This window comes from Kwoniella dendrophila, chromosome 4 (genome assembly GCF_036810415.1).
Source record: "Kwoniella dendrophila CBS 6074 chromosome 4, complete sequence".
NCBI classification, from domain to species: domain Eukaryota; kingdom Fungi; phylum Basidiomycota; class Tremellomycetes; order Tremellales; family Cryptococcaceae; genus Kwoniella; species Kwoniella dendrophila.
The window spans coordinates 310,967-325,065 of NC_089479.1; the positions used below are offsets into that span (position 1 = coordinate 310,967).

Here is a 14,099-nt window from a genome sequence, read left to right on the forward strand (position 1 = left end):
AGAGTCAAGACTTGAAATTGGGTTCACTCTAGTAGTAGTGGGCTCAAAGAGGGGTTCTCGGCCGTTAGAGTCAACTTAATCTCCATGGATAAACAAGGACATGGATGATAGATAACATAAGATAAGATACAGACAGATCTACTTTGAGAAATCGCGAGTCAGATACAAGGAAGATGTAGAAGTAGATAGACGAAGAATCGACTCGATTGCTCATACTCATTCCTATGCATTTTCTTAATCTCTACGAACAACAACACCAACAACAACAACAACTACAAACTATGCCCTACAACTGATATTCGCCCCTGTAAACTCTTTTAATATCCTACTTCCTTTACAGCCACGAGTCATTCCCTCTTCTATTCTACTATGTTATGCTATGAAATATACCATCTACTCGTCTGTTGAGTAGTTACTATTGTCCAGGTACGAAGACTGTTTTTGCAACTTTGTTCTTTTCGAATAATTGGTAGTACTATCAAAGTCAAAAGAAAGTGTATGATTTTTATCAGTTATTTTTGTTCCCGATCCATTGGATATATTTGATTGGAGGGGAATAAGGATATCTTTCAAACTGCATAAAAAAATAAAACTCACTTCTTCAGCTTGACTGAAACCGACTTTATTCTCAATAAAACTACTGAACAATTCTTGATTTGCTACTAAAACATCTAAAGCTGGTTGATAGAATGTCCGAACTGAACATCTACCGAATTGAAGTTTAACGCTATAACGAGTCAAAACCAATAAATGATCAGTTTTTCGTTTCGAATTGAGCATTATATTTGAGAACCACGTCTTTATCATGAATTCCCTCTTCGTCTTCACTTATCCCTATCTTCATTCCAAAAATAGAAAAGTGTAGTGACTCACTTTTTATCATACAATAAACCTCCATTCAATTTAATTTCTTGTGAATGTACACCGACAGAACTAACTACACCATATGGTCTAACTAAATCTAAAGCATTTAATAATGCACCTGGATGTCCAACAACCTCTAATACAACATCTGCACCTCTATTTTCAGTTACTTGAAAGATTTTAGATTTTAATTCTTGAGAAGTTAATGGAATCGCACCGTGTTTCTTAGCTAACTCTAATCTTGATTCATTCAAGTCTGTTGCATAAACTTTTGAAAATAATGTTAAAGCTGATGAAATCGCACATAAACCGACCTATAATAGCGTGTCAACGATTTAGGTAGCAATTACAAAGATCCATTATATCCTTGAGTTAGCAGATAGTAACGATGATTGTGATGATAATAGTGATCATGATAAAGAAGAAAAGAACTCACAGGTCCACAACCAATAACTAAACAAATTCCATTTTTACCATTTTCTAGCTTTTGTTCATTAGTTAATCCAGAATCTAATAAAGATCTAGCATTTGATGCAGCAGAATAACCAGTAGGTAAAATATCTGCCATTAATAACATTAATTCATCTGCTAATCCATCAGGTTTCTTAAATACACATCCATCAGTTAATGGTATTCTAACGTATTCAGCTTGACATCCTTGTAAATTTGGTGTACCGAATAATTGAGATTTGTGACATCGTGCTGTATTTGATGATTTACAATACCAACATTCACCTAATGCAACAAAGTAAAATAATTAGTAATCTTTTTCTTCATTCTTGATTTGATTCCATATCTAAGTATATGTATACTTGATTCTTAATCAACTCACCGCATGATACTGTAAATGGTACAGCAACTATATCACCAACATTAAACTTTTTAACCCCTTTACCTTTTTCAACTATTGTTCCTACAACTTCATGTCCCATTATATAATCTTTACCTGCATCTTCATGACCTCTATATAGATGCAAATCGGATCCTGATAAAATTACATGACATGAATCAATGATGAACAGTATGAAGACATGATAAAGTAGGCAAAAAAGTTTATGCTTTTTCACTTACCGCATAATCCAGCAAGATGTACTTTTAATATAATATCATCATCATCTTGAATTTTTGGTGTAGGTACAGTTTCAACTTTAACTTGATATGGTTTTTTGAATATGACGCCTTGCATCTTTTCAGGTATAGTGTTTGATGAGGACATGGCGATTAATGGATTTTTTTCTTGCTTGTTAGATTTTTACAATTCAGAGCTGAAGGATTTCGGTAAGATGAGGTGACAAGGATAAGTGAATTGACAAGAACAATGTTGTCTGTCTGATCTATTGCATGGCTTTCCACACCCTTATCAAGTGGGCCATAGAAACCCTTCAGTAGGAAGGGAGGAAGCAATATTGCCCGCCCACCTTATCTTTGATGAGATATAAATGCCTTAGAAGCGCTGCCGGAGTTGACCGTTACTTAAATAGTGCCGGGATAATCGGACATTCATCCCGGACGGAGTGTAAATAAAGTTGTATAAGTAAGTTTGGATCTATCATGCTTTTGTATTCTTATGATATGCAATACAGTACATTGGCAAGTTTATACCTACCGTACAAATATTGACGAAACAACAGAATGATAGTCTCCAAGTCGTATCTACTGTGATAAATGATTGATATAGATATAACAACAACCTAAATACTTGATATACTATATTTCGCAATTTGATCGGATCATCCTAATCAAATTTTAGTATAAGGAGAAGATATAATACCTAATTCCAATTCCAATTCCTTCTCAATGTTAGATTCCCTCTTTTTATGTTTATCTTTATTTGGAGTGTGTATCGGTTTACTAACGAAAACTTTTGCTCCACCTGCCAAACCATTATTAGATCCATTATTTGAATATGTATATGATGGATGTGATTCCGAACCAGAACCTGAATTTGAACCAGAGGAAAATTGATTGATACCATTTTCAATTAAATTATCATTAACTATATTTTTAATCATTTGTCTACCAATTAAAGTTGATAAAACTGAATGATAATATAATACAGGTAATATAGTTGAAAATGTTCTGATAACACTGGCTATAATAGATGTAGAACAACATATTAGATTTATCAGGTTGAGCGGATGCTAACTTGGAATAGTGTACTTACTAACTGAAGATCCCGATTTCCACATCAATATTTCTATAACGACAAAACATACTACAGGAGGTAGCCTGGTTTCAATTTAAAAAAAGATAGATTAGTTAACTTTCCGATAAGTAGCTCGATGATCACTTACATAGTCTCGTAAACAAGCGAAACCAATCTTCTGAATAATCTATCTTGATTATGGAATATTCTAGTTTTCGATGTCACCAATGTATATGTAACTACAAGTCAAAGCGAACAACGGTTAGCATCTTTTATACACATAATGAATTAACAGAAGCATACGAGTCACTCGCAAAGAATGCTGTAAATTTCTACTCACTATATAAACAGATACCACCGTCAACAATACAAGAAATAGCAGCCCAAACCTTAAACCATACACCAGTCTCGTTCATGGGATTAGGATTAGGCATATGAAGTACACTCTCTACAGTAAATTTCGGAGTTCTGATACTTTTTATGATTGCGCTGTGGAAATTCATATGGATCAATTGCAATATGACTCTTTAGTGTCGATTCGCTTACATCAGAGCTGCTATAAATGAGGCGACTATACCAATAGCTGTAGGTGGTATGATAAACCATTTTTTACCTGACATCTATATTTTTCGAAAACAGAAATGTCAGCAAGAGATTCGGAACGAGATTGTTTCTGTGTCTTAAAAGGGTCGAAAGCGAATGAAACTTACCCTCCACGCTCTGAAGGCATAATAACTTGCGCCGAAAGTATTGATGAAAGCTGCAATAAGTAAATGCGAATTATCACTTAAAATGAGGAATCTGAGGGTTGTTGCTATATTATGTTCGTTCTCGTAGATTAATTTGTATGCCTATGTCAGATATAGGAAAAAAAAATTGGGATCGAGTTGTAGATTGCAAGTGTCACAATCAGCTGAATGTTGATAGAGTTTTTTCAATACCTAAATATTTTGCACTCACCTGTACACAAGTCAATATCAACAGACCACTATATGAGTGAGTGTTCAAAAGGAGGCATGTCAGCTACTGATATTATCTGAACTTTGAATTTAACAAAGTAGCAAAGGCAAAAGCACATACACAGAGGTAGCTGTACCAGAACCAATTAAACATAATACCCAAACAGGGTCAATTTGTGTGAAATGTTCATAGTAATAAATTGAATTTGATAGAATTGATGCAACTATCATTGATTGTAAGATTGTTCCTACTACTGCATATAACTATACAAATAAAGTATAAAAAACCAACATTAGCGATTATTGGTTTTTATAGGTCAGATATAGTTTGTTTACTTTTAGGTATTTCATTGTTAGAACCAAGTAAACTTACAGTAGTATGTTTAACGCCTAGTCCTAGCTGTGACCACATTAAAGTATTAACATCTAATCCTTCTATACCTGGTATACTCGCACCAGGTGGAATTACAGTTGAATTCGACATGCCTGAGTAAAAGTTGTTTTATGTGAAAAGGGCGATTTGTTTTGATTTGCTAATTATATTCTAACCGGTAAATGATATGATTATTGAGCTAGATTGAATAACAACGATAGGGAAGTCGAAAGTCAAAAGAGTGGGATACGAGTTGGGGAATGACTTGGCAGCAATTATATACAATACTTTATACAGTGTACAGTATGCACAATAAGGTCAAATGAAATGTTGGGAGTAAGTATTCTGTTTTTCGAAGTATCGTTACTTTTATACCATTTTATCATTCCATTTCCACGTCCCATTTCGGACCAAAGAACGTGTGAATACTTCAGTATCAACTCCATTTAAAGATAAGAAAACATTGATGAGTCTCGGCGAGCGAGAATTGCGTCTTGTCTTGCATGATACTCTATTAGATTATCCTTCAAGATGAGATGGGATTGAAAGGATACATGGGCGACTGTCCTTCGATTTGAATGAATGCCTTTCTCCTTTCTCCTTTGGTGGAAGTACAGTACTCGTACCATTAGTCGTATTCTCCATATTTGTCGAGGGGATGATCACTCTGGCAAGGTATATACCTCATTAGATTGATGAGCCCCAAAATGGTTGATTGTCTGTCCCATGATTGAAGAATTTGTGTGTGTAACCATTTTGTGTGCATCTCGACTGATCAGAAAGAAGTAAGAAGTCAACTGGCGTTTAAAGTGTGTTGGGGAATTCTGTTGTCGGATTGAAACCATTTCATGTGTTATATATATATATAGAAAGAGTATGACTCGTTCAGTACGTACGGTACAGTACTCTAGAGAATCTGATCTACTGTAAAGTAATATATGTACACAGACTCAAAAGGTTGTTTGTGTGTTTATGTATGTGTTGGTTAGATATATGTATATATGTATATATATAATCACAAAAAGATGATGCGTCCCGCTAAAACCGGAGAAAGGTATAGATTGAATGAGAGATGATAAGATTAACCTTGTTGTACCTTTTGATCATCTTAGCACAGTTGGAGCGTGCTTATAAAATATAAAATAATGACTTATCTTACTCGAGTGTTGAGTAATTTGTCTACGCAGTTTCTTCCAACGGCCGGGGGTCTGTGCTCACCACTACAGTATTGTGGCTTTTTGTGGGCATGTAGGAATTGTCTGTGTCGCTGCTTGTGGTACTACAATGACTATGACTTTAGTGGTGCTATCTCATCCTCTACTATTCATTTTGATGATATTTAATTGTGGAGCCATATGTAGCCATGAAACATTGAAAAATCAGGTAAAAACACAATTTACATCCGATAAGCAAAAGCGGTTTAAATGCCGAAAAAGCAAAATTACAAGAAATACTGTATAACAAACTCGATGATACAACTTGTGAACGGGCTGCCTTCACTGTGTTCTATGAAAAAGATCTTCCACTGTCCCCTTCCTTCCAACACCGATATATATACATTCTTTATGCAGTAGCACTTATTTCTCTTTCTCTCCTATTATTCATACCAGCGTTTTTATTCGTTGTTGTGTTTGTACGTGATTTTTGATTATTATGTAAATGGTTTTGATTTCTTGGTGGTCTTGTCCAGAATTTTACTTGAGCAGATCTTGATACAGTGACAATTGAGCTCTGTATCATATGTACACCAGTCAACAAGTTACCTTCTACGACTCTTGCCTATTGATTCAACATTGTTAGTTATTCGTCGATTAATCAAGGATTGACGATTGACTGAAATTCAGTCGAAGAAGAACGTGAGAAAGATCACTCACCATTACAGGTTGTAATTCAGCAACTTCACTTCTAGGCGGAGCAGGATGGAATATACTTGATTTTACGTTTGTTGGTAGATGTGATTTTGAATGTGAATGTCCAGCATTTAATGATACACTACTTGGTCCAGCACCTAATCTATGATGTGATGTAGTTGGATGATGATGTCTTGGTCTATGTAAAGCTGCAGCGGAAAAGTCCCACTATAATACCCAAAGAAATTCCATCAGTTGAAAATCGCATTTTGCGGATTTATAGTTTTTCCAAGAATTTTCCACTTACAAGAATCAATTTAGCATCTTCTCCCACACTGGCAAATCTATAAGCTCTAGCTTCTCCTCTTGATTGATCAAAGGATATTGAAGTGACGAAAGCTGAATGACCTTGACATCTAGCTACAATACGTGATTCCCTTGCTGAGTAGATCGTTATCAAATCATCTTGTCCTCCTACAGCTACAAATCTAGAATCGGGTGACCATGCGACCTGTCGATCATAGAATTGTCAACTATCAGTGATCGCCTTCGCAGACTGTCATCGGGTTTGTGCGATTCATACAGTATAGCAAACTTACACAATTCAAAGAACCGAAATATCCAGCAAACGTGTCTGTTAATCTGCAGAGTGAAGCGATGTTAGATATTTGTATAGCAACGTTGGTGATGATGATATTTTCCACTTACTGTTCTTCAGCTACATCGATCATTCTCAAATTACCATCTTCAGCAGCTACAGCCAAGAATCTACCATCAGGTGAATATGACATTGCTAAATGAATATACCATATTATTCATTAGTACAATTATCCAATAAGAAAGGATTGGTTGTGGATCCAACTCACCTGATATTTTAACTTTTTCAATTTTATAAGCAGCTATAGGATTTTTACCTGCCCATTGACCGAAATCTTTATCTTCTTTCTTTTTTGAATTTAAAGCTGATGTACCTAATAAATTCCAATCTTCATTTTTCCATTTAATTAAACCTTCTTCTTCATTTTCTTCGCTTTGAATAGTATTAGTATTATTGGCATTATTATTATTATTTTCAGGTTCGATAGATTCCTTCAAAGAATCAAAATATCTTTGCCAAGGTAAAACAAAAGCCATAATTGATGTAGGTGGATCATCAGCAAATAAATGAAATTTAAGTATAGTTGAATCTGCAAAATGTGCCATTAAATGATGTGGTTGTTTAGGATCGAAATGTACACCTAGTACAGCAGTATTGTTTAAAAGACCCTATTGTATTTATATCAGATTAAGTCAGCTCCTCGAATTAGATAAATCATATAGAAACCCTCTTATGTATAAAACGAAAAGAACTTACTCCTTTATTCAATCTTGAATATTTACCAGAAGGGAAATCTACCCAAATTAAATCACCAGATTGAAATCCTATAATAACATCTACTCTATCTGGACCTAATGTATGTAGATTGACGGCATGACAAGAAGGGATTTGTGAGAATGTTATTCTAGTGAGAGGTTCCTGCAGGTAGAAAGGTATCAAAGGTGAGACCGATTAGTGTAAGATCAATGCAATAATAAGTCAATTTGGGGGGGAGTGTGGGTAGATATATTGTTTTTTGATGTAGAATCATTTTTCCAACTCACTTTGGTTTTAGGATTTTCTTCACCCCAAGCAAAAGTTCTACCTAAATTCCAAAAACCAAATCTTGCCCATTCACCTTTATCTTTCCCTTTACCCTTTTCCGAAAGGTTCTTTAATAGATTTTCTTGAATTTGTGCTCGAGTTACGAAAGTTGATGAAGAAGATCTTAAATTATTTTTTGGTCTTGGTATAACATTTGTTGTAGATTGATTATTTCTTGTAAATGTTATTCTTTTTCCTGCATTATTACTATAATTATTATTGATATTCGTATTAATTTGTGGTAATTCTAATGGTATACTACTGAATTCTGATGCCGGTGGTGAAGAAGCATCATCTTCATTTGAATTTATTGATTCTTCATAATTATTATAATTATCTTCCTTTGGTGGTGATAAAGCGTCAGTACCTAAATTACCTTGCTGATTTTGATTTTTACCTAATAAACCACCAAAAGATCTTTGATCATTAATTGATTTAGGTGGGAACCAAACATTTACAAAAGACATTTTAACTGGATTTGGTGGTTGTGATTGACCATTTACTATAGTTGAATTATATGACATGGCTGTTGATGCAGGTAATCCATTCATACCATACATAATACCATTTGGACCTAAACCACCACCACCTTGAGGTAACATACCTGGACCAGCAACCATAAAACCACTTGCACCAGCTAAAAAAGTTGAAGTTTGTTGTTGTTGTTTAGCTAATTCTGCTGCTGTAGGATGTGATGGATTACCAATATTTGAAAATCCTTCGATTGGATTTAAATGATATGTTCCTTCAGGTGCATTTAATTTGGTAGGTAATTCTGGGATAGGAACTAACGGTACTGCAGGTACGACAGGTTTAGGTGGTATCATTCTAAAGAATGTAGTAGGTGGTGGGATGTACAACTCCATGATGAATGACTTGTATTACTGGTTACTGATTGCTGATTACGATTCTAGGATAGAGAGATAGTACGATAGATAATTACCGAAAGGGAGGTTCGAAAGAGTCGTGTGTTGAGTAATTGTCGAGTGTAAGTGTAAGAACAGATTACCACTTCAAGTACGAATCGATGTAGTACACAGATCTGCGAGTCGTTGATGTGTTTGAGAGGATAAAGCAAATATTATCAAGGATAACAGATCACAAATAACGATGAGATAGATGCAAATGGTCTGTTCGAGGTATGATTAATTCACGTGATAATAATTGGATGGACGATGATGAAGAAGAAGAAGAGAGTTACCCCATATTCACAAAGGGTTCGGCCCGAAGACAAGCTAAGGACAAATTCATCGTAGACCGTAGATAAAGTGGGGTTCTACCTTTTTATAGCGAATTAAGGGTAACATTCCCATCTTCTTCACTCCCTATATCATCCCTTGTTACCGGATACTTACAGAACAAAGGTGAAGAGAGGTCAGAACCATTCATGCAGAATCATGTGTTACAAGAAGGAGAAGTATTACCTACTTTCACTTCAAAACTATATATATGCGTTGCAGCTGTTGGACATCCAGGTCAACTGCAAGGCGAGCTGCCCGAATATGTATGCAAACAATGATTGCAACATATTGAGCTGGACATATTTGTAACTTGTGACGATTTCTTGTCTTGTGCATAATATGTACCGGTTAAAATAACCCTGACCAAGAGCTATGATGCAATCATAACAGATCATACACAGGACTCGGGTGGAGTTGAGCTGGAATAAATGCAATGATTATGACATATCGTATACAGAAGGCGGTACAAAGATTTATACAATAAACTACATTTGATATAGAAAAATATGATTCCAAAGATATATTATGCGATGCTATGCTATTGTAATGTATGATGCAGGAAATGAATATGAACATAAGTGACAATGATGATGTTTAGGAACAATATTGCGGATAATATGGTATGATTATGTGATAAGATAAGGTCAGAAAACCATTCAAATGGAGATTGATATATTAGACTAGACTGTAATCACTACTAAACAGTTTATCCCCATAAACATTGACCGGATGCAATAGGTTTCGGGGTAGGCATTTCACCTGTAACTATAACTTTCATTGGTGATTTTGATCTTGATTCATTATCAGCGGATTTTCTTGATCTGGATTTGGAGTGTGATGTTTGGTTGATTAATTCTGGTGGAACTTCCCATTGATCTGAATTACCTAATGCATCAAATAACCATAAACTTTCATTTTTCGAATCCTTATCAATGTTGTTATTCCCTTTTGAAATATTAGTGGTACTTGATGATGTTTGAGTTGCTTTTGTAGTGAATGATTTGGTGTTGGCACCTTTCAATGTCGCTTTACATGCTTTAGTTGAAAATGTTAATGAACTTGTTAAATATTGATTTTGTTGTTGTTGTTGATCTATTGATGATTTCTGCTCTGCGATATTAAATGTAAATATACCTAGACCAAGACTTGGTGAAGGTAAGATATCTTTTGGGATTGTCGCTGATAAGTAACTGTTAAGTTGATCGTTTTTAGTAGGGAAACTATCGTAAACTATTAAAGGTGGTAATTCTGATACTGCTGATGGTGTATCTGTTTGATTATCTGAACCTGTTGATAACGATGGTAATGATGATGATGATTGACTATTACTTGAAGTGGTTGTTGTAGATGTGTTTGAGCGAGTCATATTTATAGGCGACATTGATGGAGATGAGATGATTTCATCAAATTCAGCAGGAAGCTACATCAAACAATGAAAATGAGAATCATTAGTCTTTGTTATAATATCAACGAATAGAACGCCATATCTGGAAGAAAAGTGAGCTTACATTTGCTAAATTGGAAGAACCTTCGGGTAAAGCATCTAAAATGTCATTCCACCAAGTATTAATCTTATTTTCTAGTTCATTACGATTTTTTGCAAATTTCAATTTCCTTTTAAATTCATAATTCTCTGATCTTTGTAATCTATATCTTTCATTTATACCATCATCTTGATTATTTTCCATCTGATAGTTATTTGAATTAACATTTTTATTCTTATTTTGTCTAGCGTTGACTCTTGATCTACCTCTCAAAAAACCACTTTCTTCAACAGATAAATTACTTCCAGATTCAGCTTGTGAACCATTTATAGTTGTATTTGTTAAAGTCGCTCTAGATGATATATTATCTGTGTCTATATCTTTATCTTTCCCAGTTATTCTTCTTCTCCTTGATGAACTTGATGATAACTGGAATCCATTATCGTTATCAAATTTTTCAACATTTTTAACTTTCAATTGATCAGGTTTAATTTCATTATTAACTAAAACTTCAACTTTTAAATTTGGATCCAATAATGATTCTCCTTTACTCGCTTTTAAAGTTGATCTTCTACTTGATAATTTACCTGGTGAAGGTGATCGTGATCTTGATCTTGTTGATGATGATGATGCATCTGGATTAGGAGATTCACTGACGTCGGAAGAAGAGGAAGCTTGTTTATGTGCTTGTAATAATGAATAAATATGTTGAGATACAGCTGCACGATATGCTGACATTGCTATGTTTTCCTTCATCTCTTCTGCTAATATTGGTGATGAAGACGACATTGTGGATATGGATTGTTATTGAGGTTGAAAATCCTTGGTGGAGCAGAACCAAATAACCTTTTCCTATCTCTTATACGAATTCTTCCTTGACTTCTTTAGTGAGCCGTTTGTCCAATGATGCCTATGACGCAGTATGTTTGCTCAGTAATATGGGTCTGTCTTCGGTTATATATATATCAATCCTAGCGTTTGGTGCCTACGTCAATGCGTATAAAATTGACAGTGTATCGTTGCGACTGTAGATTATTTATGAGGTGTAAATGAAAGCCTCTATTTTTGTTGCTTGAGCATACAGCTATAATTGATTGTTCGGAATTGTGGTCTTATTGTTTGATTGAACCTGCGGCGCCTTTCATCAACGAACAAAGGCAAAGTTGGATGTTTTGCTGGCAGCAGTATGTGTGATGCGTGGTTTACAATGACTGAAACTGGAACTTGGGAGAAAAAAGGTGGCGTTTTTTGTTGGGTGTTGATCACTTCAAGCCAAACTAAAGGTGTTATACCGTAATAAAACAATGAAAGCGCCAACCAATGGTTTTATGATGTCACCTCTACAAAGACGTAGTCGGATAAATATGCGTTTTTGTTGTTAATGTATGTTTTTTGACCCCGAGTTTACCGTGTTTCTTTTATGGTGAGGCTATGCTGATGTTCTGCTATGCTATGCTATTTGACAAAAATCTTCCCTTTCTTCTTTTGTTGTCGTTGTGAGAGAGAGATGTGTGTATGATATATGGTATGATTGTTTGAAGAGTGGATATATGTGAATGGGGGGTTTATGTTGTCGTCGTCAAGTGCGAGTGTATGTAGTCGTACTTCGGATGATTAAGGGTTTTGTTATTGATGTAATGATGGTTCCTTGTCTATATCCCTGAACTATGATGATCGTCGAAATTAAAATTAGACCTAGGCTTTTTGAGAGTGAAATACAGTGAAGGTAGTTGCAGTGAAAGCTTGTTGGTTTTATTGATTGATACAATTTGAGTTTGAAGTGACTGGGATAAATGTACTGCAGTGATTTGTGATTTACTATCAAGTGAAAAGATACTAGTGAAGAGCTATTTGTGAATCAACGTTTCTGAAAGCTGAACGAGTGGTATGTCGATTAATGCGGGATAATTCGTTTTTACCAAGTTTCTTGGATAAGATGATGCGTACGCGTATGGTGTTATGAGGAGTTGAATAGTTAAGCAAATATTGGTTTTGCTTGTTGACAAGATATTTCCAGCAAGTGGGGTGAGTGAATGAAGGCGAAAACGACACAACCTAGTAGCAATATAGTCTACTGTGGATGATAAAATGAGAATGTTTCGAACAGATATAAAAATAGATTAACCTAAAAGATAAAGTGAATAGAAGAAATACAAAAGATTTGAGCTACTTCAAGTGATTCTCAAAGGACTCTTCATAACTGATCACACAAAGCTGACAGATCTTCATTATAAACGTCGATCACTTCATTCTAGTCTAGCCGCTTGCATCATTTACAAAGCGGTATCTATTGAGGTATACCCATAAGATGTGAGTACATAGAGGGCTACATACCGTACAAGTCCAGAACAACACCTTGTTCGCGTGATTTGACCTTTTTCTATACCTTAAAAATTTACGTGCTTTTTCGCTGACAAAACCGTAATCACATTATCGTATTTGACCAAAATGTTCACGTATAGCGATCGAGTAGGATCGCCATAACATGTTAAAACCCTATAACATCACGTTACATACCTATCTGTTCACCAGCTTCTGTAAAGTAGTATAAGACCTAAATCAGCTTCATGATACATATTTCTCTTTTCAAAACCCGGTATAACCTCAAAATTAATAAATAACAAATATACACGCATACAGTAGAAGTAGTATTTCCTTTTTTTCCGGAATCAATTTTTTACTTTTTCGTTCAAATACCGATATTTAGATCACCTGCTGTAGATCGATAAAAAGGTACATCACGTAAACGTACACCTCAAAACACTGCACGGAGGTATACTGTAAAACGGAAGAGAAAAAGGGAAAGAAACAGGAATGTTATTGACGAATGTGGCTTGTGTCATTGAAGGATTTACAAAACCAGTCGATTAGTAAGAGGAGAGGTACATACAGTTGTACAGAAGTCGGTCTGGAATATCACCCGCCTACATATAGCAGAAGAGACCTTTTTATGGACTTTTTATTGGAATCAAACAATTCACAGCTAAGTTAGTACATATATCACTGTATTATCGTTGGAAAGAAGCCAATAAAGTTAGAGAAATCATGAAGTGGGATCTTTTCTGATACCCCTCCTGTCTTTACAACATATTGTGATACACTTTCAAGGAACAGGAAATGTGAAGCAAAGAAACGATAGGGCGCTGGACCAGAATGGATACCAGTAAGATAATTATCACGTTTTCGAAGCCACTTAAAGCAATGGCTGCTTTCCAACAATTACAATCATAATGGCTTTACAGGCTTTTGCGGTAGTGGTAGCGGTAGCAGAATAAGCCAATTGTATCTGAAAATAGAAATCCGTTACTGGTGACAAACCCTACCATACTGTTTTTGAAGTATCCACATTGCGAGATGAAATGAGTTACTGTTTTTTTTTTTGCTTAATGGGCAATCTCGATATTTCATTAGAACCAGAAGGATGGAGGCCAATCTTTACACTGAAATGTTTCCTCTCTCACGATACACAACGTATGCGATATCTGGGATATATGTACTTGT

The 14,099-nt window shown here is 35.2% G+C and overlaps 4 protein-coding genes across 4 annotated transcripts; all 4 read right to left on the reverse strand.

Moving 5' to 3' along the window:
* Nucleotides 1-415: 415 nt before the first annotated feature.
* L201_003258 (uncharacterized protein) lies at nt 416-2,080 on the reverse strand (the record flags this gene model as incomplete). Its single annotated transcript, XM_066219014.1, has 6 exons — nt 416-475; nt 598-727; nt 874-1,178; nt 1,301-1,599; nt 1,697-1,849; nt 1,936-2,080. The coding sequence occupies 6 exons, from the start codon at nt 2,078-2,080 to the stop codon at nt 416-418; spliced, it is 1,092 nt and encodes a 363-aa protein (XP_066075111.1).
* A 523-nt stretch (nt 2,081-2,603) lies between these two features.
* On the reverse strand, nt 2,604-4,453 carry L201_003259 (uncharacterized protein; the record flags this gene model as incomplete). The annotated part of the gene is made up of 9 exons (XM_066219015.1): nt 2,604-2,956; nt 3,029-3,093; nt 3,159-3,249; nt 3,351-3,499; nt 3,557-3,630; nt 3,721-3,861; nt 3,971-3,998; nt 4,091-4,233; nt 4,343-4,453. 9 exons carry the CDS (start codon nt 4,451-4,453, stop codon nt 2,604-2,606), a joined length of 1,155 nt encoding a protein of 384 aa, XP_066075112.1.
* Nucleotides 4,454-5,905: 1,452 nt separating this feature from the next.
* L201_003260 (uncharacterized protein) lies at nt 5,906-8,739 on the reverse strand (the record flags this gene model as incomplete). The annotated part of the gene is made up of 8 exons (XM_066219016.1): nt 5,906-6,121; nt 6,217-6,420; nt 6,500-6,703; nt 6,792-6,834; nt 6,901-6,985; nt 7,059-7,458; nt 7,547-7,708; nt 7,834-8,739. The coding sequence occupies 8 exons, from the start codon at nt 8,737-8,739 to the stop codon at nt 5,906-5,908; spliced, it is 2,220 nt and encodes a 739-aa protein (XP_066075113.1).
* Nucleotides 8,740-9,820: 1,081 nt separating this feature from the next.
* L201_003261 (uncharacterized protein) lies at nt 9,821-11,387 on the reverse strand (the record flags this gene model as incomplete). Its single annotated transcript, XM_066219017.1, has 2 exons — nt 9,821-10,534; nt 10,623-11,387. The coding sequence occupies 2 exons, from the start codon at nt 11,385-11,387 to the stop codon at nt 9,821-9,823; spliced, it is 1,479 nt and encodes a 492-aa protein (XP_066075114.1).
* Between the last annotated feature and the right edge of the window lie 2,712 nt (nt 11,388-14,099).